This window comes from Plutella xylostella, chromosome 19 (assembly GCF_932276165.1).
Source record: "Plutella xylostella chromosome 19, ilPluXylo3.1, whole genome shotgun sequence".
Lineage (NCBI taxonomy): Eukaryota > Metazoa > Arthropoda > Insecta > Lepidoptera > Plutellidae > Plutella > Plutella xylostella.
In genome coordinates this window covers 677,960-702,710 of record NC_063999.1, presented here as the reverse complement: position 1 = coordinate 702,710, position 24,751 = coordinate 677,960, and the positions used below count along the sequence as shown (strand labels likewise).

Genomic DNA, 24,751 nt, shown 5'->3' with positions numbered 1-24,751 from the left:
TTGTACTTCCATCGCAAGACAAAGAACCAAACATAGCCGCGGATAAAACTTAATAACTAACAGTAGGTAGCGAACATATCTCCTCAAACATAGTTTACATACTCAAAACACATGTAAAAAATTCCTCGATCATTAAAAGTATTCATAGAAATAACGCAACATCAAAAATAATTACAGATTCTTTCATTCGTAGTAAATTATAATACAGTAGAATATTGTATAGTAACTTAATTATTTAATCTACTATTTCAATAGTCACCGGCAAATATTACTTCAAGCAAGAAAATTAAAGTGGAAATACCCACCGAAAATCCACGGCAGCAGTTGCAGTAAAGGAAAGTTTAACACGATATTAAAATTACAAAAGCTAGGTTTAGGCCTTTCAATAATATTTATTGTGAACAATGCAAGAACCATAAAAAATGTACAACATTTAGAAATGATACATCCACTATGTCACCGTTACAAACAGTATATAATTTTATAAGCATACTGTTTGTACTGCCAAGCAACAAAAAAGACAAAAATACAAAACTGTACAGTGAGTGTTGCCATGCACAACCACCGTCATATTGATCGCTCAGTGTGACCAGGTGAACTAGGAAATTGCATTTGACTAGGGCAATAATTTCTACGTGTATGTTAACTTACAAATTTGTTGAAGGCTGCATAATGCACATATTCCAAAGCCGAAATAAACTCCGACTTACTCTATCAACCATGGAATGAATTTAACATCGAATTAAATAATATTAATAAGGTGACAAGATTTACAAAAGCCAGCGCGGCGAATATCATAGCTACAAGGTACATTGAATATCAACCGGTTGCAATCTATTCTAAACCAAGATGGACGAAATATTCAAATGCAATAAATAATGTGACTATACAGGTAACGCACTCGACCATACCCCTGTAAGACTCCGTTTTACCATCCACTACCGTTCGTAATCCGTTTGTACTCAACACATTGCCAACAAACGATGTGTCGCATACATAACCGGCAGTGGACGTCAAGCCACACCGATGCCAGCCGGGTCCACACCAGACGATCCAACGCAATCCATGGAATTTTACACACAAAATTGCTTTGGATCGTCTATACTTATTCACATGAGCTCTATGACGGCTGTCAAATCCATACATATTATTTATCATTGGTTGGTTTTCAAAGCAAATCCAACTGCATTTACCTGACAAGGATCTGTTAATCAACCGTCATAGCCTCATGCTATATTTAACCAAGCGTGGACGCGACTAATCAGCTGTTGGCCTCACTTCTCCTGCCTAGAGATGGCTAGCGCCAGCTGTAGCTCAGCGTCCTCGCGCCGCCGCCGGTCCTCGGCCTCGGCCTGAAGGCGCTTGGACTCGGCTGCCGCCCACGCCATCTGGTGCTCTTCTGTGGGAAGCTCCGACCCTGAAGCCGAAGTCTTGGTCTTATCTTTCTCCTTCTCTTTCTTATTATGCTTCGTCCGGCCGATGCCGCCTATTGTGTGCACTAGTGATTTGGCGTACTTGACTGGCTTAGGCGACTTCTCTTTTTTGTTGGGTAACGTATTAGACGGCCACGTCTCGTTTAAGTTTTTGTTGTTGTCTGTGTTGGACCAGTCTGTCGCCCAGTTGTCGGAGCTGCCCCAGTTGTCCGTCTTGTTCTGGGTAGTCGTTGACCACGCGTCGGGTTTCGAGGTGTTATTCGTGGTTTTGTTGGTCGGCTTGTCCCACGCGTCGTCTGTCGCCCAGCTGTCGTTGGGCCAAGCAGACCAGGAGTCGTTGTTATTGTTTGAGACAGAAGCTAGTGAAGGCTTGTATGTTGAAGTTGAGTTGGAGAAGGGGTCATAAGGCAAGGGCGGGGCGGACACGCGGCCGCTCGGCTTAGCCGATCCGTTTCCGTTCAGGCCGAAGAAGTCGTTAGTCTCGAAGCCAGCAACAGATGTAGGCCTCGCGAAGGGGTCCGCCTTGGCGTCGGTGACATCAGCGAAGGGGTCCGCGATGTTGAAGGGGTCCTCATACCTGTAGTCCTTGAAGGGGTCTTCCGTGAAGTCGAGCGCGCTGTCGGTCTGGACGCAGTAACAAACGTGTCATGAGCGGGTGTGTGGGGGGATGCGGGGGGTGTGTGGAGGGGAGGGAGGGGGGTACGCACGTGACTCCGCCGCGTCCTTAGCGCTGCAATGTGGGGACAAGCCAGTGTTAGCATGTTAGTGGTGACGTACACGGTATTAGAATGATAGTTTTAAAATGTTTGATGCACAGCATGGCCTTTGTAGGTGTAATGTGAAATGTGGTAAATTGATAGTACAAAATAACAATAAATTAATTTTTGAATTGACATTTATTACATTTATAAAAATTTACATTAGAGAAACAGATGCGCTGAAAAATTCAAGAAAGACCATGATGTGCATCAGAAATATTTAGTAAACATACATATTAAATACAATTCATATTTATTTTAAAGATAATCCAATTCATTATAATAAAATAATATAAATAGGTAAATAAAATATAAAAATCATATAAGAAAAATACATAAAAAGGTTTTATTTTCGGTACTATTAATTCATGCAATATTTTTAAATGTAGGACTTACTTTTCAGGTTGCACTCTTAGTTCAAGTCACACAACAGCTGCTATTTTGTTGTAAATTCACAAACACATATACTACACGTGCAACATATGTAAAATAAATATACTATTTAGCAGAGCTTCTCTGTATGAGAAACATGAATTTTCCAAAACAAAAATGATACCGTTTTTTCCCAAAAATATAAATACAATTATGCTTCTCCCAATTTTGAAAACTATCTACCTGTGATATAATATGAGTCTATTTTGTCTTGTGATAAAAGCGTGTGAAAAGCATCTTTGTGAAATTTGTAAGTGCAAATGATAAAATGAGAATGACATTTTACAAGATGGGCACAGAGAAAGTAAAATCTGTTATTATAAATCATCACCATCAATCACAATTTTATTCACTTTTGACTTGACCGATTTAGATTTTTCCGTCGTGTAAAATGACATTCTCCTGGTGCAATCTCCAAAACCAAACTGTGATAAATAACCCGATTACACAGAGCTGACGATTTTATAAGTGCATATATGTATAGTGCATATATGAATAAGCTCTCGTAATCTGGTTGTCTTTTCGTAAAATCGCCATACCTATACATTTTACTTTCTCTGCAGCGTAAACAAAATAATGAAGATAACACATAGATTTAGCAAGCAACGCCCATGCTCCTAGGGTAGGGGGTAAGGGTTGGAACAAATCATATTCAAAATAAAAATACACAAAAAAAGATTAAGAAAATTAAAAAAAATAATGTTGACAATACTTATGTCTATGAAATTTAGAATTGTGTCTTCATATGGATAATAATATTATCACTAATGTTGAGGAAACTGATCGAAAGTTTCATATTGTTAGAGACCCCCAGTAACATCACTTCTCAGGGACAGACGGTCTCTTTTCGATATCCGATTTGATTTTAAAACATTTGAAAATACTTTCTGGGAATCGAACCCATGACTGTTAACGAGGAAAACTCATTCAATAATCATCCACTGCTGGACATAGGCAGGCCTTTCCCACATCGTCGTTTACGTTTAAAAACAATCATAGACTACCCTGCATTTAGTCTCTCCATTTTATTGCACCTATCAGGTATTTGAAATCCCATATTTTATGCCAAACGATTGTAGATTAAATGCTGTACCCGACCTCATAATATTATGTGAAAAAGATATTTAAATTTCCAAAGTCCACTTCAAACGTGAAACCCGACACAATAGTTTCCCCAATCTACAACTTATAACGTCACATTTGACATACCTTGTGCGGGGGCGCGGGGCGGGGCGGCGCGGGGCGCGGGGGCGGCACCTTGTGCTTCTTGGGCGGCAGCGCGGGCGTGGGCGACGCGCGAGTGGGCGCGTGAAGCACCGCGAACGGGTCTTCTTCCCATTCGCCGCTCTGTGTGAGGATTATTCAGGGTTAGTTAATACAATCATCAAAAAAGATATCTGACACACACCAAAACTACCCTTATTCGAATGTAATAAGGGTTTTCATAGATATCTTTTTCGGTGAAACGATCTATAGGAGATCTAATGGGTGCGGAAAAGAGGGAAACTTTATTTCATAGTTTGCAGATTCATTCGTTCAAATCGGCTCCGAGAGTGAGGTACTGTTTCAAGACCGCATGTTTTACTTTTGTAACTCTCGTTTATTTTTGAGTCAAGTGTAGGCTTCCTGCACGAAACAAATAGATTGCACCACGTAAAATATAACATAATATGCGTGTATAATGGCCAGTTTCTCGGTGGAGTAAACATGAAGCTACTCCACAACAATCCAGGCAGTCACATCGCGACATTCCATACTCAAGAGGGCCTTTCACGGGCTAATGTGGCAATTCGATACTATTTTCGATACTACACAAACATATGGATACAAACAGCGCAACTTTTGGAACTAACAAATTTCATTTTACATTTGACAGTGACAGTTGACGACACGCAACTTTAACGGAGGTTCGAAAATCTTGTAATTGCTGCAAAATTTACCTTTTGCGCCTACCAACTTATGGTACATAACGTAGGATCTCCAGACTCACCTGTTCATTTCCGCTGGCGGCGGGCTGTGCCGCGAAGGCGTCGCCGGCGAAGGGGTCGGCGCCGTCTGAAGGGAACCCGCGCGAGAACGGGTCCGAACCGAAGCCGTCCTGACAACAACACCATTATATTTATTTATTTATAAACACTTTATTGTACATTATAAAGTTACAATTAAAAAAAGGTGAAGAACATTAAAAGTTAAGCACTAACAATGTACAAAGGCTATGTATCTATATTTATACTTTTATTTTATTGCAACAACCCCAAATGTTGCATGACAGAAGGCTCGTCAAGTGACGTCTCGCAAACGGGCAGCCTGTAATGATTACTGCAGGACATGAGCCTGTGGTGAGTACGCCACATCACTTCAACTTCGGAGGGTTATTGCTGTAATCTCCCTCCCTTAGCAGGTGGGTTGGAGTTGGAGATATCACACAACACAAGCATTTATAGCCCGTGGGGTTGCGTAGGGTTAGCTCAGCCTTGTCTAGCATGTAATGGGGTAATGAAGAGACATTACGTGCTGTCAAAACTAAAATCAAGACATTAGTAAACGAAAAAGATAACAGTAACGTATCAACGACGACAGCCCAAATACAGACCTGTGATTGGCTGGCGTGGCTGGTACAGACCTGTGATTGGCTGGCGTGGCTGGGCGCGAAGGGGTCGTGTGCGGGCGCGGCGCTCGGGAACGGCTCGGAGTCGAACCCGGACCCGTTCATCGCGCCGAACTCGTTGCGCGACTCGAACGAATCCTCCTGTAAACATATTAACGGTATTATAAAAAAAACTGTTCTGGATTTGAATCCCAGTTGGGGCAGATAATTGTTAGTGCCTCAATCTTTTAGTACGCGAGATCCCTTCCGCCTTTTTCTTCTACTTCCATGATACACCAGCCACAACCCTCTCACCAGCTGGTCGCTGGGCGTGGCGCCGCGCAGCAGCCGCTGCAGGTGCGCGCGGCTGAAGGCGGGCCGCAGGTCCAGCACGGCGCGAGAGGGCGCCCCCTCCGCCAGCGAAGCCGCCGCCGCCGATATTGTGTCCAGTTGCTCCTCGAGGTGGGTGATCTTTATGTTCGCCTGGAAGAGAAGGTTGGAGGGTTAGGTTAGGTTAGGTTAGGAGAATGTTAAAGCTTCGTCAAATAGAAAGCGTTACTAGCGCGCGTCAGGACGCTAACTTGACCCCGCGCTATGACGCTAAATGCCAATTTCTCCATTCTTGGTTAGAGCTTAACCAGGGAGTAGTAGTTAACTTTTGACACATCTGTCATGAATTTTATATGAAGATGACGTTTAATTTATAAGTCAATCCCTGTCGGTTAGATAACCGACAATGGAGAACTTGGCACTAAGATGTTTTGCACTACTATTATGGTAAAATACCGTCAAACAGAGCGCCAGCTTTGTAACCTGCAAGCCTTTAGTGATTTGATAGAGTGTTGTGGTTATGATTATATCGGAACATTACAATACTATTGCGTCACAAAAGCTAGTGCGGAAAGCTTCATTTAGTAGGTTTAAAGTTTTGTACATTCAAACTAAAAAACTGTATTTTTTTCATGGAAAGGTCGTTTGTATGAGTGTTAAGCGTAGCTAAGGTAATGCTTACTTTACAATATTAAAGTTTTATTTTAATTTTTTCACCTAAATACCTATTTAAGTTTCTCGTCTCTCTCGCTCCTCGATGCTCTGTCTCGCTCGCACCCGCTAGCTCCATCTCACCTGACTAATAGCGAGCACATTCCTGCTGAGTCCTCGCCTCGTCCTGCAGCTGTCTCTCTCGCTCCTCGATGCTCTGTCTCGCTCGCACCCGCTAGCTCCGTCTCACCTGACTAATAGCGAGCACATTCCTGCTGAGTCCTCGCCTCGTCCTGCAGCTGTCTCTCTCTCTCCTCGATGCTCTGTCTCGCTCGCACCCGCTAGCTCCATCTCACCTGACTAATAGCGAGCACATTCCTGCTGAGTCCTGCAGCTGTCTCTCTCGCTCCTCGATGCTCTGTCTCGCTCGCACCCGCTAGCTCCATCTCACCTGACTAATAGCGAGCACATTCCTGCTGAGTCCTGCAGCTGTCTCTCTCGCTCCTCGATGCTCTGTCTCGCTCGCACCCGCTAGCTCCGTCTCACCTGACTAATAGCGAGCACATTCCTGCTGAGTCGCTGCGTGAGCGCGTCCGCCTCGGCCGCCGCCGCCGCCGCCTCGTCCTGCAGCTGTCTCTCTCTCTCCTTGAGGCTCTGCGCCGCCGCCCGTCTCGCTTCCACCTCGGCTTCTGTTTCGGCTGCCGCCGCTTCTTGTACGGACACTTGAGAGCGGAGCTTGTCTACCTGTGGATTCATTATAATATAAATGTTATTATTGTATAGTTCAAGAGACATGAAATGAAATATTTGAAATATTTCATGATAATATTTCAAAGATGCTTTGGACGCTAATCTGGTTAATTCTTTCATCTGGTTAATTCTTGGCGACAAGCACTATAGTCTTTTAGGAAGTTAGGCAGCTATATTACAACCGCAGACTTTATAGAAAGTCTCCATGAAGTTATCACAACATGATTATCCATTTATAAGATTAGGTACCTATAATAAGAAAACTTGCCTGTGACTTGAGGTCGGCTAATCGTTTATTCGCTTCCCCTTTTTGGTTTTCTAACTGTTTTAACGTTGCCGTCAGTGTGTCCAGTTCACTCTGGAAACAACAAAAATACAACTTAGTACATAGCACAGTATAACAGCGGCTGGTACAGGAATATCATTTATAGAAATGCAAAATGTTACGTTTTTATTTTTTCTGCCACATTGTATAAATGTTACCTACATTACCCACAGTATGGAAAAGCGAAGGTGCGGCCACTCCTCCATTGAAAAGGGAGGATCCTCGAACCAAGCCTGGCTGTATAGCTAGGTGGGCAACTGACCGAGGGTTACATACTTAAGTTACTAACTTGCTTTCTCGTCTCGCTTCCATGCCATCTTTCGTTCGTCGAGAAATCTCTTCGCAGGATCTATATCTTCACTGCTAAGCTTGCGCGTATAGATGTCGCCACAGTATACTATATATTGTTCGTGCCCATATGTTGTCTGGAAGATAGTCACCTGCAGAGTGGCCTCCTGCGCGGCCTGCGTCGCCAGCTCGCGCTATATATATAGTATATATAGTATGTACAGTCTACTACATGTCACTAAGAGACACATACTCCCCTACAATTGGATAGAGATGACTTTTTGCCGATAAAATCATTTTATTTCATGTCCGTAAGGCGTTTAAATATCGAGATATGATTTTTTATGAAAACTAAGTATCTAAAACTTTAAAATGGCCACCATTTCTAGAATATTAAGATTTGACCCCCGAATTTCTCGATGAAATCACTCGTAGAATACACCATTAAAGTTTGTCGGGTTCGAAAAAAAACACATTGTATAGCTCATGCCCATAGTTTGCCTGGGAGACAGTCACCTGCAGAGTGGCCTCCTGCGCGGCCTGCGTCTCCAGCTCCCGCTCGCGCGCCGCCAGCTCGGGCTCCAGGGCGGCTCGCTCACGGACCAGCTGGTCCACCTCGCGAGCGATGGCCTCCAGCTCCGGCGTGGGCTGCGGGCCCAGGCTCACGGGTTCTACGGGTTTCTGCGGAGGATTGGTGGGGTTAATGAATCGCGCTAATTGAAAGAAAATAAAGAAAGAAATCATAGACATTAGTATCAATTCATAATGAATACAAGACTAAAGAGCCGTTGGACGCGGTAGAATTAAGTATATTGACCACTAGATACCTTTTTGGAGGAGCGAATGGAATCTATCAAGACCGCGCATCACTATAGGCGCGCGCTATGCCGCGCCGCCGCTAATCTATTGCAACAACCTTCGAATTTCTTCTTATTTATTGCGACGCGCTACGAACTTCCTCTTAAGAACTAGGTGTTACCGGTTCGTGTATATCTCTGTATCTATGTAAGTAAGTAGTAACCAGCTATTACCGGAGATCGGCGGGGGGCGCCCCAGCCAGTGTGACTACACTAATGTATCTTAAGTAGTGGACGATTAAAGAGCCTTAGGACGCGGTAGAATTAGTTATATTGGCCACTAACTAGATGGAGACACTTTTAGATACCTTTTTGGCGGAGCGAATGGAATCTATCAAGACCGCTATTCGTCTAATACAAAGCGAATCCTGTCTTATTAACTGCGACGCGCTCCTAACTCCCTCTTATGATCCTTCATAAATGCAACATTATGTAAGTCATATAATAACTAGGTGTAGCGGTTCGTATGTAAGGCTCTCTGTCTATGTAAGTAAGTCATAAACTCATATCTAACCGGTTCGCTGGTCTCCTTAGGTGGTACCATATCAGGCGCGAGCGCGGCGGGCGGCGGCGCGCCGGCCCGCGCTGCACCAGCCACATCGCCAGCGCGAACTGGTGGCGGGTCAGCAGTATTTAGTACAGTAATGGAGTGTCTTCACCGCTAGATGGAGACTCTTTTAGTTACCTTTTTGGAGGAGCGAATAGAATCTATCAAGACCGCGCGTAACTATGGGCGCGGCCGCTAATCTATTGCAACATGCAATTCAACCAATCAAGGAATTCGAATCCTTCTCATTTATTTCGTCGCGCTCCAATCCCCTCTTATCGATCCTTCATAAACTCAACATTAAGTAACTCATATAACTAGGTGTTACCGGTTCATGTGTATCTCTGTGTGTATGTAAATAACTCATAGGTGTTACCGGTTAGTCTATGTCTCTCGGTGTATATGTAAGTAAGTAGTAACTAGGTGTTATCGGTTTGCATGTGTACGTATGTAAGTAGTAACTATCTATTACCGGTTCGCTGGTCTCCTTAGGTGGCACCATATCCGGCGCGAGCGCGGCGGGCGGCGGCGCGCCGGCTCGGGCGCGCTGCATCAGCCACATCGCCAGCGCGAACTGGTAGCGGGTCAGCCAGTGTGTAACCAGACTAATGCATCTTGACCAATAGAAGATTAATTATACTGGCCACTCGATGGAGACACTTTTAGATACCTACCTTTTTGGAGGGGCGAATAGAATCTATCAAGACCACGCTTCGCTATAGGCGGTCGCTATTCGTCCAATTCAAAGCGTACCGCTTATTCACTGCGTCGCGCTTCGAACTCGTTCTTATGATCCTTCATAAACGCAACATTAAGTAACCCATATAGTGGGCGATAAAAGGGTGATGATGATAACTAGGTGTTACCGGTTCGTGTACCTATGTCTCTGTGTGTATGTAAGTAAGTATTAACTAGTTGTTACTGGTTCACAAGTCTCCTTGGGCGGTACCATATCAGGCGCGAGCGCGGCGGGCGGCGGCGCGCCGGCGCGGGCTGCACCAGCCACATCGCCAGCGCGAACTGGTTGCGGGTCAGCCAGTGTGGAGCTAGACTAATGTGTCTTGACCGATAGGGCCTTTGGACGCGGTAGAATTAGTTATATTGACCACTAGACGGAGACACTTTTAGATACCTTTTTGGCGGAGCGAATGGAATCTATCAAGACCGCTATTCGTCTAATACAAAGCGTCCCGAATCCTTTCGTATTCTTTGCGACCCGCACCGAACTCCCTCTTTTGATCCTTCGGAACATTAAGTAACTCATATAACTATTGACCGGTTCTTGCTTGTCTCTGTGTCAGTAAATAAGTAGTAACTAATTGTTACCGGTTCGCTAGTCTCCTTAGGTGGTATCATATCAGGCGCGAGCGCGGCGGGCGGCGGGGCGCCGGCTCGGGCTCGCTGCACCAGCCACATCGCCAGCGCGAACTGGTTGCGGGTCAGCTTGCCCACGGATTCCTGGTCGCAGAGCGCCCTGGGGACAGATTTTGGGGGTTATTGAAGGGTGTGTTATCAGCAAAACCAACGAGTGAGGCCACGCAACGAAAAAGAACTAAAGTATAACTAAAATAACTCTTGAAACTAAAGTATAACTAAAATAACTCTTGAAACTAAAGTGGCAGTGAAACAGATATTTATGCTAAAAAACCGATGACCGGTGGGGTAAAAAAGTTACGGAGTGTCTTCAGAAACATGCAAGTTGGCTTAATGATCTTGGGACGCTATCTGAAATAGTTTACCGGATAACCTTTAGACAGTTAGCCAGTAGTAACTGGATGAGGATGGCAAAGTGTTATGGTGCTTAGGACATGACAAGTTCAGCAGTGGGAAATATTAATAATCATAATAATAATAACACACAAAAACAACTCACCAAATATGCGCCAACGTGGCCTGCGGCAGCCCACTCTCCAACAGCGTCTGCTTAATCTCCAGCCCGCTGACCAGCCCATCCTTATCCGCATCAGCCACTTCAAACATGGCGTCGAACTGTCGCTTCTCTGCCGCGGTGACCACCCACGTGGGTTGAGCCAGGGAGGGGAGGAGGGGGGCGGAGGAGGGGGGCAGTGGGGAGGGGGAGGGGCGCGCGGCCGACATGGGGATGAGGGGAGGGGGCGCCGGTTTTGATGCCTGTGGGAGAAAGGTGAGGTTAGATTTTATTAAGTACTGACTGTACGTTTGTCTGTTAACAAATAGGATGAACGAGTGTCGTTCAAGGTGTGTCGATTATAATATTATGATGAGTATGTGTTTTTAATATCTGACATCTGTAGGTGTATTGCGATATCAATTTTCGCTAAGCCATGACTGTTAACCGCACCATTCATTATACGCACCGCGAGCCGAGCATCGAGCCGTACCCATGTCCTTTGAATCCGTCATCGTCCACGCCGCAACCGTCGTAACCGCCTAGTTGCAGTCCAGTCGATTGTGAACTTTGATGAGCCTACTACCACGCACCATAGTACCGATGCTTTCCAAATACAAAAAAGTGTCTCTAGTCTGTGCAATACTTTAAACGCAGAAAAAAATAAACCCACTTACCACCCCTTCAGGCATCTTCAATTTCTGCTTCTGCCGCCGGAAGGAAGCAGAATATAAGCTGTGTACCTAATTTGTGTTGTTATGTGTTTTCCATGTTGTGTATTCTTGAAGGCGCCTAAACTATTTCTTTCTTTTTTCTTTCAGAATAAATAATAATTCTGGTGTGTCTACTCACCATGCTAATAAGAGGCGCGGCGGGCACAGGCGGCGCGCGGGGGGACGCGGGGCGCGGGGGGGCGCGGCGCAGCTCCGCCGGCAGAGTGGTGGGGATGTGGTGCTTCTCCAGGGCTTTGTAGACTAGGTGCATCGCCTGTTAAGAGGTTGTTTTGTAGAAAATGTATGTTAACATACATTGCACAGCGTTCTATCTGTCTTATCATTTAAGTATAGATATAAAATTCTGAAAAAAAAATGGGACCACCTGGGAGCTCAACCCAATACAACAAAAAAAGATTTTTCAAAATCGGTTCATAAACGGCGGAGTAATCGGTGAACATACATAAAAAAAAAAGATCCCGACGAATTGAGAACCTTCTTTTTTTTTTGAAGTTGGTTAAAAAACACAAACAGGTTAAACTTATAACAGATACAGGTTAAACTTATAACAGATACAGGTTAAACTTATAACAGATACAGGTTAAACTTATAACAGATACAGGTTAAACTTATAACACAAACAGGTTAAACTTATAACACCCTCCCCTGCTGGACATCCAGTAGTGGAGAGGCACTAGAAGAAGAAGAACCCTCCCCTCTTTGCGTCAAGAGGGGAGGGCCCCTCTTTGCGTCGGGGGATAAAAAAGTATTTGTTGCAGTTTTTTTAGAAATGAAGAAAATTACAAATATGGAGCGTAAAAGCTACCCTAGCTGTATCATACAATGTTTATATCGCTGATTTGCCTCTACGTCGAGTCGAACTGGGTACTACCAGCATACCTATCACAGGATGCAGAATATTCACAACAAGACGTGACAGCGAGAGCGAGCGCGAAGGAAAACGTTTGTCACGTCTTGACGCATGACGTGTGAAATCATGTGTGTGAAAGAGAGAGGTAACTTACAACAAGGAACTCGTGTCTATCGAGCATGCCGTCCTTGTCCTGGTCGGCGAGGTCCCAGATCTTGCCGAGCGTCTCCAGCGGCAGCTTCGACTCCATCAGCACGCCCTTCACCTACACGATAATAATACAGAATGTTAGATACAGAGTTTTGTTACCCGAAAGTTGAGTCAGGTCAATGCTATACCCAAGTAAAAAAATCAAAGATCATTGTCCTCTTTATCATAACGAACCACAGCCACACTTCCTACTCTCTTATCCGACTTCCATCCTTAATACCCTGACACAGTTAACACAGCATGTTAAAGAGAAGTCATACCTTGTTCCCAGCAATAAGGCCGTTATTCGGCTGCAGTTCATCAAACAGCTGGCTATATTTCTCCCGCTCGGCCGGCTTGATGCTCCAGTCGGAGGCGGGCGCGGGGGAGGGGGCCGCGGGGCGCGCGGGCGGCGGCCCTGACGGGATCTTTGGCAGGTCGCCCTGAGAAGTAGAGAGGAGTTATAAGGTGTAAGTTATGTTGCTTGGGTCAGCAGGGTTCTTAATGATCTATCACACCAATTAAAATTATAGACCGAAAGTCAGACTTCTATGTGTATTCGTTTACGGTTGGAAATAAAAGTTTGATTATCATTAAGTACGCAGAGGTGAGTTGCTGGCATTCTTTCACTTTGACTATAACGGTTTTTTTTAATACACTCCCTTCTCGATTCCCAAAAGCTATGCAAGATCTTGGTTTTCAGCCCCTCGTTGAATGCCCATTATTTGCTATCGCATATATTTTTTTAACAAATATAAGAGTTGTATTATTGAATTTAACCTACATAATTAATAATTATCTATCTATTTCGGTAATCTCCCACAGTACAATAGGAAACACAGGTGATATTCTGAACTCACAACTTTGGGCGGCGGCGCGTCGGCGTGTATGTTGCTCATGTTGATGTCGCGGCCCGCCTGCGCCAGCGCCACCAGCTTCAGCGCCACGAACAGACCCGCCTGCAACATACCAGTGTCAGGAAGCACAATCGATCGATTATACTAGGTAAAGTATAACCCTTAATGGGGAAGAAAACCAAGTGAAAGTTTGGCAGCACTATCGAGTGGGCCTTTCAGGTTCTGACGAATTACATTACTGGGGAGATGAAATGGCTATTGAACCGGCATCGGGCCCACTCGACAGTAGCGACATCTGGAATTAGCTTAGCGTATTCCTCCCCATTGAGCAAAATGATTATGGACCCCATACTATTACCCATTGAGTTAAGGACGAAAACCAATGGAACATTTAAAATGCCCTATTAAGGGTTAACACAACACAATCGAGTGATTTGACTGTGTAAACACGTTCGATTCAAAATATTGAACACATAATCAATTGCAGAACCTTAGTTCTGTTAAGCGTAGTTATCCTTAACAGCAAACTATTAAAGCGCTTATTATTTTTCTATAAAAGTACCCACCTGATCACTTAAATAAGTATGTATGTATACATTTTTAGGGTGTGGCCAAGGCGGACTTAATTGGATCGATGTTTCTTAACTCTTAAGGAACCTATATAATTAGTGACTATCGATTAGGTAGGGTAAAAGGAAAGGGTCAAATGTACACGTACTTCGCTACCTAAAATATGATCACTTGATCGAGCCTACGATTAATTTCCTGCAGAATAACCCAGCCTTTTTCGCATCCACCAGAAAATTATTCAATTGAAAGGGTTACTTGTACTAATATCAAACTTATCGCAAACGCAAACCTATTAACTTTAACCTTGGCATTGGCGCTTATCTGCATTGCTCAAGGTTACTTCGATATGCTAATGAACTTCGGTAAGAGTTGCTGAGTCACATCACATCTAAGGGTGAGGCCAGACGAGCGTAATTTTGTGAGTTGTGAGTCGCGTATTTCGGCAGAAATAGGTGCCCTCGTCCCGCGCAGCAGAATACGCGACTCAGAACTCACAAAATTACGCTCGTTTGGCCTCACCCCTAACTAAAGCGAAGAAGATAACATTTTGCGAAGGCCTCCAGACTTTGAAGAGGCATACCCCATCAACATCATAGCCAAAAGTCGTCTACTGAACATCGACTAACATTTCTGTATGAACAGATGTATCTGCTATTATCGCTACCTTTAATACAAGTCATTAGAGTCTTCGTTAGCGAAGCCTTGATTCGTGAGGTTGAAACTATACCTGCCTATAATATGCTAATAATAATATTAATAATTTTCAAGTATTTGTGTATTCAATAGAAGTAATTTTTAGGTACGTTTAACCCATTATTAATTATTACATTGATCAGTCGTTGTTAAAGGTACATACAGCTTCATTAGCTGCTGTTCACATTTCTACTTCGTCAAACTCATAAATCATCAATGTTTGAATGAAAGTATAGGCAGTTTGTGAGTTTGTTAAGGTACAAAATTGTACACCTACTAATGATCCTGACTGTACACCTACAGTGACCCACACTCTAAAAACGGCTGGTTAAAGGTCACCAAAGAAAGCGCATGTTGGGAATATTTACATTATACATATTTTATTGGCGCCAGTGGAGTAAGTAGATTATTCAAGAGCTCAAATACCACACATGGTATCGAAACAGACGCGATGTTCATATTCACAGCAGCACAACTTCCTCTCGCGATAACAAAGTCAAATGTTTAGCACTATTACATAATTATTATATTATTACATCAGTTAATTGCATTACATTGTAGATACAATTCAGTTAGAAACTACATAAGATGGATTAAAAAATCCCCTAAGTTCAGAAAAATAAAGAGTTCTTATTTGCATGTTATTATTACTAACAAAATTATTTCGTTACTTATTTCTCATTAATATTCATGTTTAGAAGAGAGAAATATAAATATTAATGTAACCAATGTCAGGATGATTATGTTTACAATGTGTGCACAGGTTGTTTGTTTCACATTAAGTGAGGTCACCTGGGTTTCAATTGAAGGGTAAAAGGGTGTACTGATGAGCCATGAGGCAATCTACCTTCTATTCTATTTCTATTCTAGAATAGAATAGAATATCTATTATAATGAATTATGAACGCCAAATATACTAATTAGATTTCAATTTCAATACTACAAATATTATAAAGGCGAAAGTTTGTAGGTATGTGTGCAAGTGTGTATGTATGTTTGTTGCTTTTTAACGTGTAAACTGCTGAACCGATTTTAATGAAATTTGGTATGCAGTTAGCTGACACCCTGGATTAACATAGGACATAGGCTAAGCTTCTTAAGGCGAAGCGAAGCTCGCGGGAACAGCTAGTTCTACACAAATTTAATTTGGGATGAAAATTACAAATTCAAATTGTGATTCTAATATTAAAAAATTATAAGAAGTAAATCATTATAAACTTTACCTTTAGAAACTTATTCACATTACCAAATTAATAATGACACACTATCAGCTGTAAGGATTCAGTATCACACAGTTGGTTTGAAAATCGTCAAACTTATTAATAGTCACATCACATCAATTCAATAGTAAAAAAAATCTTTTTTTCATTTCAAACCACTGAACACAAGACATGCTACCAACAGACTGAGATAAGGAGACAGTTGTGAATTCACATGAACAATGATAGTGATATGCTGTGGAAAGACACAAATTAAGTTTGAAACAATATTTGCATTTAGCTGATAAACATGTTAATCAAAGGTTTTTCTTCAATTATGCACACAGGTGTATTTTAAAGAATGTGTATAATTGTTTAGGTTTTTGCAGAAGTAGAATACTTGCTATTTGGGTTTAGCTCTCAGCGGGAGTTTATTTAAGAGAACTCTATGCAGATGTATTTCAAGTATGAACTTCAGATGACAATCAGTTCTATTTAGTGACTATGAGATAAGTTCAGATATCTTATATCAAATACCTACAATATCTTTTAAAAACAGTTATCTCCTCTCTTGTAATACTGTGCAATTTTTTGGAGAAAGAATAACACATCCAGCATATATTTTTAAGACTTCAACAACTTACTATTTTGTAAGTAGATATCAAATTCTCTCTATGTACTGTTTTATTTATAAGTTTTGTTTTTTTTACGTTCTTGGTGCAAATAAAGTGTATTGTGCTGTATGGTAAAATCCATAATTTTAATAGTATGCTGAACAGCCAAAAGAATACACTTACTCAAACTTTGATGTGCAGGCATCAAGATAAGATTGTGAATCTTCATACCTTATCAAGATACCCCTTGCCAGTGGGGTCGGAGAGGTCCCAGATCTTGCTGAGCACCACATCGCTGAGGCGGGACTTCTTGAGGAACCTGGCGGCGTCCAGCGCCTGCACCGCACCCGTGCCATTTGGGTCCACCTGGAATTAACATAATTGTTAAGACTGGTACATTTATGATGGTCAAATGTTTCTTGAATTTTCATCTTAAGGGGATCCCTAAAGCTAAAATGCTAAAGTCGGCTTGATATACTTGATTAGATTGGAAAAACGGTGGCTTCTATCACATTGATAAAAATATATTTTGTAGCAGAGGGTATACTGAACATGTTAGTTGCTTATAAATTGGTGCAGGATTATAATAAGTATGTTAAAAAAAATTGCAAACACACCATGTCTTTTGCCATTTTTTGACTTATTATGAAAAAACCCTCGAAATCAGAGGGCCCATTTTCATGGAATCTTATATGTATGTGTAGGTAATTAAATTCTTAACAAAGTTACCTTAAAGAGTTGGATTTAATGGACCAGAAGTCAACTTTTTTTGCAAAAAACTAATAAATTCCGGTTTAAAAATGATGACACCGTGACAGATTTCAGATTTCTTCAGTCGTCGCCCTGGTGGCGGCCTGTTAGGAGCGATACCCACGCCATTTTATTTTTTATCAAATATTTCACAAAAACTGATTAAATCAACAAATTATGACTACAAGTATTATAATACATATGCATTTGCTATGGAAAGTTAATTTTCTAATCATTTTAGATGCAGAAAAGCCGAAAATTCTTAGAAAACATTTCGCCTTTTCGATTTGTTTACATTTTTTACTATAGAGTTACAGATGCATAGATAAAGGTAAACATTGCACATAATGACACTTATTAGATTCTCCGAATAAGAACTATGTACGGTCAATGCAGTATGCCAAAGCGCGAGCCTGTTTATATTCTGAGGGGTAATTTATTTTATTTTAACGGTTGTGTATGGTAGGTAAGCTACACAATATACAGGGTGTTGAAAAGTAAGTTCATAATTTGTTTTATTTGAAACCAAAAACCGTAGTTAATTAAAAATATATATATTTTAAGATGTGGTAGTCTGTACACTACAGGTTGTTAAAAATAAGTAAGTATTTTTAAAAATTGAAGATCTAAAATTTACATAATTTTTTAAATCTATTTAACAAGCTTTGCAAAAAAGCGGTTAAGTGCGACTGTATCTCGCCATGAAAAAAATGAAATGTTTACTGTAGCTATGAATTTAATGCGTTACAAGTGGAATAAAATACCGCATAATATTATGTACAACTATGTAAGAGCCTAGTTTTTAAAAAAAAACTCATAAGAAAATATTAAATACACAGGTTTTTTAACCCCTGAAGGAAATAGAGGGGTGTTATAAGTTTAAAGTAAGGGCTGAATTTTTTTTTTAAATTAGGGTGATAGGTAATGTATATTTTTAATGATTTTTTCAAATAGATAAATGTTATACCATTTTTAAATTGCCATAAAATTACCTATAGTTATAGTTATAGAAAAGGGCAGGGCTACCAGTGCCCATTCGCCACTGCAACCTAAAAGATCTATAAACCTGACCTTGTGGACCACATCATTCTGCTTCGCAAGCTCGAACACTTAGGTATCCACGGCGACCTACTTCGTTGGATAAAATCTTATCTTCTCAATAGATCACAGGCGGTTGTTGTCGGTGGGTTTCGGTCAAACTTCGTCAGTATTCCTTCGGGTGTACCACAGGGATCGCATCTTGGGCCTCTCCTTTATAACACCTATCTATATGACATATATACATGCTTCAAGTACTCGAGATTTCTAATGTACGCTGACGACACCAAAATCTTTCTTGAAATCAACAGTTTAGCAGATTGTGAGAACCTACAACACGATTTGAGAAATGTATCTACGTATTATATAGCCAACAGAATTAAAGTCAACACAGACAAATGCCAAATGGTCACATATACTCGCAAGAATAAACCAATTGCATTTACATATCTCATTTCTGACCAACCTATTGGACGTTATTATATTATTCGTGACCTAGGGGTCTATCTAGACCATAAGCTCACTATGGTCCCTCACATAGACACCATGTTGGACAAAGCTTACAAGAACTTAGGTTTTATCATGCGTATATGCAAACCTTTCTCAAATATATCTTGCATTAAACAGGTATACTTTGCATACGTACGGAGTTCGCTTGAATATGCTAGTACCATTTGGAACCCGAACTATGTCACCCACATCCATCGCATTGAACGTATCCAAAAAAAAATGGTAAAATATATTGATTTTAAGAGTAAAAGCAGTCAACAAACATACGAGGATAGTTGCTTACACTACAGAATAGATCCCCTACACAGTCGCCGGTCAGTTAACGATGTTTTACTTCTATATGACTTACTGAGTAGTAAGCTGGACTGTCCCGCACTTTCAAATCAAATTGGTCTTCTAGTACCGACACGCCGTACAAGGCACACAGCCTTATTTCACATACCATTCCACCGTACTAACTACGGCCAAAATTCTACACTGACACGCATAGTAAAAACTTATAATAAAAAATACAGCCATATCGACCCTTTTTGTAACACTAGAAACTCATTTAAAAAGGCTATTCGAAGGAGTAATTAAATTTAAATTTATATAAAACCGATCCTCGCTCCAATATTTAAATTTATTATTATTCAATCTGTGGTGGGTCCCACAAAACGCAACTCTTTGGAATCTGTCTTCCTTCTCTCCAGCTTAGTGGTATACATACTCTCAATAGGTAGGTATACTGAACCCAAGACTTTAATTTTTATTTTTTGTTATGATGAATGCATCATAATTATCGTCGCAGGGCTAGGCTACTCACCTACACTGTATTTTGTTACTTATTATATTTTGTACCGTACTTACCATGAACAATATAATTTTGTAGGTACGTATACTTGTGCAAGTACATGCATAAGTAAATCAACGACTAATAACTGGTATAGATATCTTGACTCTGTCGGTGTCTCAATACACAAATATACATACCTACCTACTAACCGGTTCTGATACCTGCATCTACGCATACGCGCATCTAAGCTTAGTGGTAGGTACTCACAAAATAATTTATTCCCTAGTTCCCTACCGATCCCAAGACTGGACTCGAACTTGTCGCAGGGCTAAGACACACAGACACACATGACTGCCTGCAGTATACTGCCGCACTAACCTTACGATGGGTGGTATACTATTAATACTTAAATCACGTATCAGTATTTAGCACACACTCGTAAAAGGATGTCGCACGTCAACCTTCTTATCTTATTTAATATTTTAAAAAAACCGAAAGTTAAATCAGTAACTTAGCTAAGTATATACATAGTACTGAATATTTATTTTATCCTGTTCTTTGTTAAAAGACTTCTTTTTTTTTTTTGTTACAGACAAATTAGGAACATAATTTTATATCAGCATATACTTACTTTGCTTACTTACCTTAATACTAATTATTTTTGTTTTGTTTTTTTTTCTTTGTGTCTAAAAAGTGTAAACTTCACGTTAGCTTGCTAAATTTTTATATTGAGTTCTACGAAGAAACCTATTATTGGCCTTACTTATAAATTATTACCACTTAAGTCATTGTAATAGTTACGCTGTTGGTTTCTCAATAAATAAATAAAAAAAAAAAAAAAAAAAAATAAATAAATTATGACTCCCCATGCCGAGTCTCACTCTACAGGCCCAGGTCTTTTATAAACCTGATATTACCTATACAGGATGTTGCAAAAAGGGTATACTGTGCCGAAAGGGTTTGACTCAGGGGTTATTCTGAACAACTTTTGTTCTCCAAGTTTTGGAAATTCTCGAAAAATAAATTCGGTCTCTATAGTAAAAAGTCACGTGATCGAATAAGTTTCTATGTAAAAGGTTTTGTTACGTGAATTTTCAAAATTGTAGAAGAAAAGTGGATCAGAATGGCACCTAAATCCACTTTTGGCTAAGCTTTATACCCTTTTTTCAATACCTTGTATAAAATATCGTCAGCGTCACCTTAGATCGTAATCATCGTAACTCCTCGTGACCAAATTTTAGAGGAGACAAAAATACTGTTTTATTTGTAGTTCTAGTTGGCATACTACCCACCTAAAGTTTTTTTTAACTAGCCTAAAAATGATTTGTTTAGACAGTCTATCTTCCTGTTCAACCGCAGCCTGAGTGCCAGTGACTCAATGACTGAAAGGAGGCCATTAGTGATCCTAAATAAATAAAGCAGGCCTGTAGATTATCTTTCAGTGTACCGAAACATCTGATTGCTGTAAGAGCCTGATAAGCTCTTCGAACGAGTCATACCTCTGTGGTGGTACGGTTTCGACCTTTCGGACAGTCAGTTTGGCATCCGAAATGCGGATTCGAATAGTGGGTACAATACTTTGCGTTCGTTCACTGTCGGAGCAGGATAAGAACCACGGGCGAGTTGTTGCGCTGGCTGTTTGCTTAAAAATAGTAACCGCGTTCAACTCTATCCCCTAGAGGGCGAACCTTTAGGGCGGCTCTTGTATACCATCACTTGTCTTCTTATCTGCAGAAAATTGACAGAGGTCATACGTGTCTAACAAGTACATTAAGGATGCGAAAAGAGAGGGTTTGTTTTCACTGAAGAAGTTCAGTTGCGGAGTTCCACAGCGGTAGGTCTTGGACCCCTCTGCTGTGGAACTTGGCATATACGGTCCTGCAAATCAAGCTCGCAAACGGCGTTAGCACAGTGCATTTTTCTAATGTCACACAGGTCGTGAGGTAGGCTGAGAGCCTCCTTCGGGGATGACATCCCAATGATTCATTACGAAAAAATTGCTGCAGCTGTGCTCGCCATGCAGTGCATGGGCTACTTCCGAATCTGGGGGGCTGTTGCAAAGGAGTCCGTTGCCTCTATACGGTACGGGTTCCGTGCGATCTATGATCCTTCCGGGAGCACCTGTCTTGTCAAGTCGAAGAGAATGGCTCGTATTCGACGCAACCTGCAGTACTGGTGGGATTGGTTGGAGGACAGGACACCAGGAAGCTGTAGCAGCCGTCATGCTGTGATTCGACGCATAGATGCAAAAAAAAGTTGAAAGTAACTTCATGTTAATAAAATATTAGATCTTAATTTTAACAACATAACATTGCAAAAAAAAATTAACATTGTTGAGTATGTTATTGTAATTTACTAAAGTAGTAATAAAAACAAAGGCTTATTGCATAGTTTTCGTTCACGTTCGCCTACATCGCACGTTGTATATGAGAATAAAGGGTATAATTACTAAGTTTTCTTGTTTAAAAATCACGGTTTGGGGTTTAGAGGAAAACAAATGGTAAAATGCGGAATACAGTTTTTTTTTTTCGAATAAAGAGGAAAACATGTGAATTCAAAAAACGTTTCTATTGACACCAAAGAGTACTTTTCGCCGAGAAAAGTGGAGTTACAATGTTTGCGATCTAAAGTGATGATAGAACTAGAACTTATTTTTTCAGTTCACCTGCTGTTGAGTGAAATCGTAATTAGGTAAATGACTCCTTGACATGAAAATAACTTTTTTTTTATAATCGTTATAACAAAACCGTTTTTTTTTAATACAGCAATATTTGTAGGTGTACTTACAGTGAGCAAAAGAGCGCAGCAAGGTGTAAATTTTTTGGTTTTTAAGAAACAAAAATATTATTTCTATCATATCCCAAATACATAAAAGTACTTAAAAAAAAAATACACACTCTCGCCTTGTACTAATGTACTCCCTTGCGGGGGTACTTACATGTTATTATTTTTCTGGTGACCTCCCCATATCCCTTTGCCAGCTACGTAACCTTTTGTGACACCCTGTATATGCAGAGTTCTGCAAACTACTGTTCTGCTTTTGAAACACCAAAAAAAAACAGGTCGTCTAACTAAAAGGTCACGTGACCAAAAAAAAATTATATGAAGAAGCGTTTTTTTCATGAATATAAAAAATTACGTAGGATAAAAGTTTTTCAGAGTGACGCCTGAGTAACGCCCTTTCGGCTAACTATACTTTTTTTATTACACGGGGGCAGAGTTTAATACAACACCCTGAACTATTAAACTCTGATAATATTTTCGCGATTTTTTTACATTCTGATTTCATTTCCTGGCTTAGAAATAACATCAATAACATGCTGCACACGTAGGTTTCGGCATAGTATTAAACCCTTTTTGCAACAACCTGTATAAATATCGGCACGGGTACGACTTTATATATAATTAATTATTAAATATTAAAAATACTTTCAAATAAAAATAAATATTTTCGTATCACAAAACAATATTACTTACTTAGTATATTTTTAACAAAGTGGCGTGTCTTCACTTTTATGTTTTCGAGTACTATGTTAAAATTTCATGTCATTGTCCGTAGAACGCCCCGCATACCTCAACCCCCCCTCACTAGATTTGACAGATTCTGATTTTCTTCCAGCTTTAGTGACAGCCTTAAACAAGCCAACATTATAGTCAAAATCAGGTTCATCATAGCCCTATATGGCTTAGTATACCCTTTTTGTAACACCCTGTATAGGTAATTAAGAATATTATTGAGCTGTTTATTTATTAATTATTATTAATACCAGTACAATTGCTATTATTTTCCTTACAATAAATCTATGATGATTTTTTATGATTATACAACAAATTTATGGTTTTACACATGAATCTACAGTAAAATTTATATTTATTTATTATTACCATCTAGAAATAGGCCATTCTATTCTATTACTTTACATTAACTATATAGGTACATAAGTTTAGATAGACATTAAATTGTACTTACTTGATGAAAATATGCTTCGTATATAGCACTGTGGGTCCCTGCCACCTGCAATAGGTTTTTACACATGTTGAGAGCACGGCACAATAATTAGTTTTAATTTACTAACGAAATATGAATCGTGCAGTGGGTGTGACTTTCTACGAGTAGCCGATACATTCATGTTCACGTAATTTTATAACAAAATACAACTCTTCGGAAGATGCCCTTTCGCATAGATCTTATTGGACATCTTATAAAAGCATTTCACTTGAAAACCAGACTAAAAACTTATGCAAAATCACATTATAACTAAAAATTCGATATTTTTATATTGCGATGTACACTATTTTTCACAGGGGTGTTTCTAAGTGAAAACTTATTTTTGCGATACGTTTTATACACCATTCTAAAGAGCACTTATTGAACTTTTGAAATCGGACAGAAACTACGTTTCTATCTCAACAGAAATTGTAGAAATTTCAATTTAGTCTACCTGAGTAGGAGACGGCAAAGCAGCCATTTTTTACATCTCCCGTTGACCAATCAATAGAAGGCATAGACTACAGTTTTTTGACATTACAACGGGCTGCCAAAACTCTACTCTATGGTCCCGCACCTCGATATCTGAAATCCTCGAAATACTAGCCCGAACGAATACATTCCAACACAATCGACCGTTTTTTGAACTTCGTTCCTTTGTATACAGAGTGTTTTTTTTTATTTTCCTATCATCAAAAATAATGAATATTACGGGAATATTAAGTTTTCCATTGAAATAAAATGAAAAAAATAAAAATAAAAAAATAATAATAATTAAAAATATCCTAATGTTGTACGAATTGAATATATATTTTTTTGCGGCTATTCGTTTCAAAGTCAAAGTCAAATATTTTTATTCATCGTAAAACTATAAAAAATTCTGATGAACGTCAATTTTTACAAACTAACTACTCTACGTTCGGATAAGGGGGGCTCTTTCTGTCTAAGGAGAAGAACGGAGGCAAGAAACTCCTGAGCCATCTTTTCAAAAAAAGACTTAAAACTAGTTGGTATACAATACTCAAAAGCTTAATAATAATTATTATAATAATATGAGCAGAGCTAAGTACCTATCACAGCCATGCGTTTGTATCTAATACCTTGGACACCTATAAGTTAAATAATTTGATCTTCTTTCAGGCCGTTAGCTACTAAAGAG

The 24,751-nt window shown here is 40.3% G+C and overlaps 1 protein-coding gene across 1 annotated transcript; it reads right to left on the bottom strand.

Moving 5' to 3' along the window:
• Positions 1 to 1,204: 1,204 nt before the first annotated feature.
• Positions 1,205 to 24,140, bottom strand: LOC105384055 (epidermal growth factor receptor substrate 15-like 1). Its single transcript, XM_048627895.1, has 17 exons — positions 24,047 to 24,140; positions 23,575 to 23,619; positions 16,763 to 16,897; positions 13,459 to 13,557; positions 12,880 to 13,041; positions 12,564 to 12,674; positions 11,678 to 11,812; positions 10,832 to 11,088; positions 10,285 to 10,432; positions 8,071 to 8,235; positions 7,210 to 7,299; positions 6,738 to 6,935; positions 5,526 to 5,693; positions 5,247 to 5,372; positions 4,614 to 4,721; positions 3,833 to 3,970; positions 1,205 to 2,057 (listed from the first exon to the last, which is right to left on the bottom strand). Exons 1-17 carry the CDS (start codon positions 24,071 to 24,073, stop codon positions 1,275 to 1,277), a joined length of 2,895 nt encoding a protein of 964 aa, XP_048483852.1. The 5' UTR covers positions 24,074 to 24,140; the 3' UTR covers positions 1,205 to 1,274.
• Positions 24,141 to 24,751: the final 611 nt, after the last annotated feature.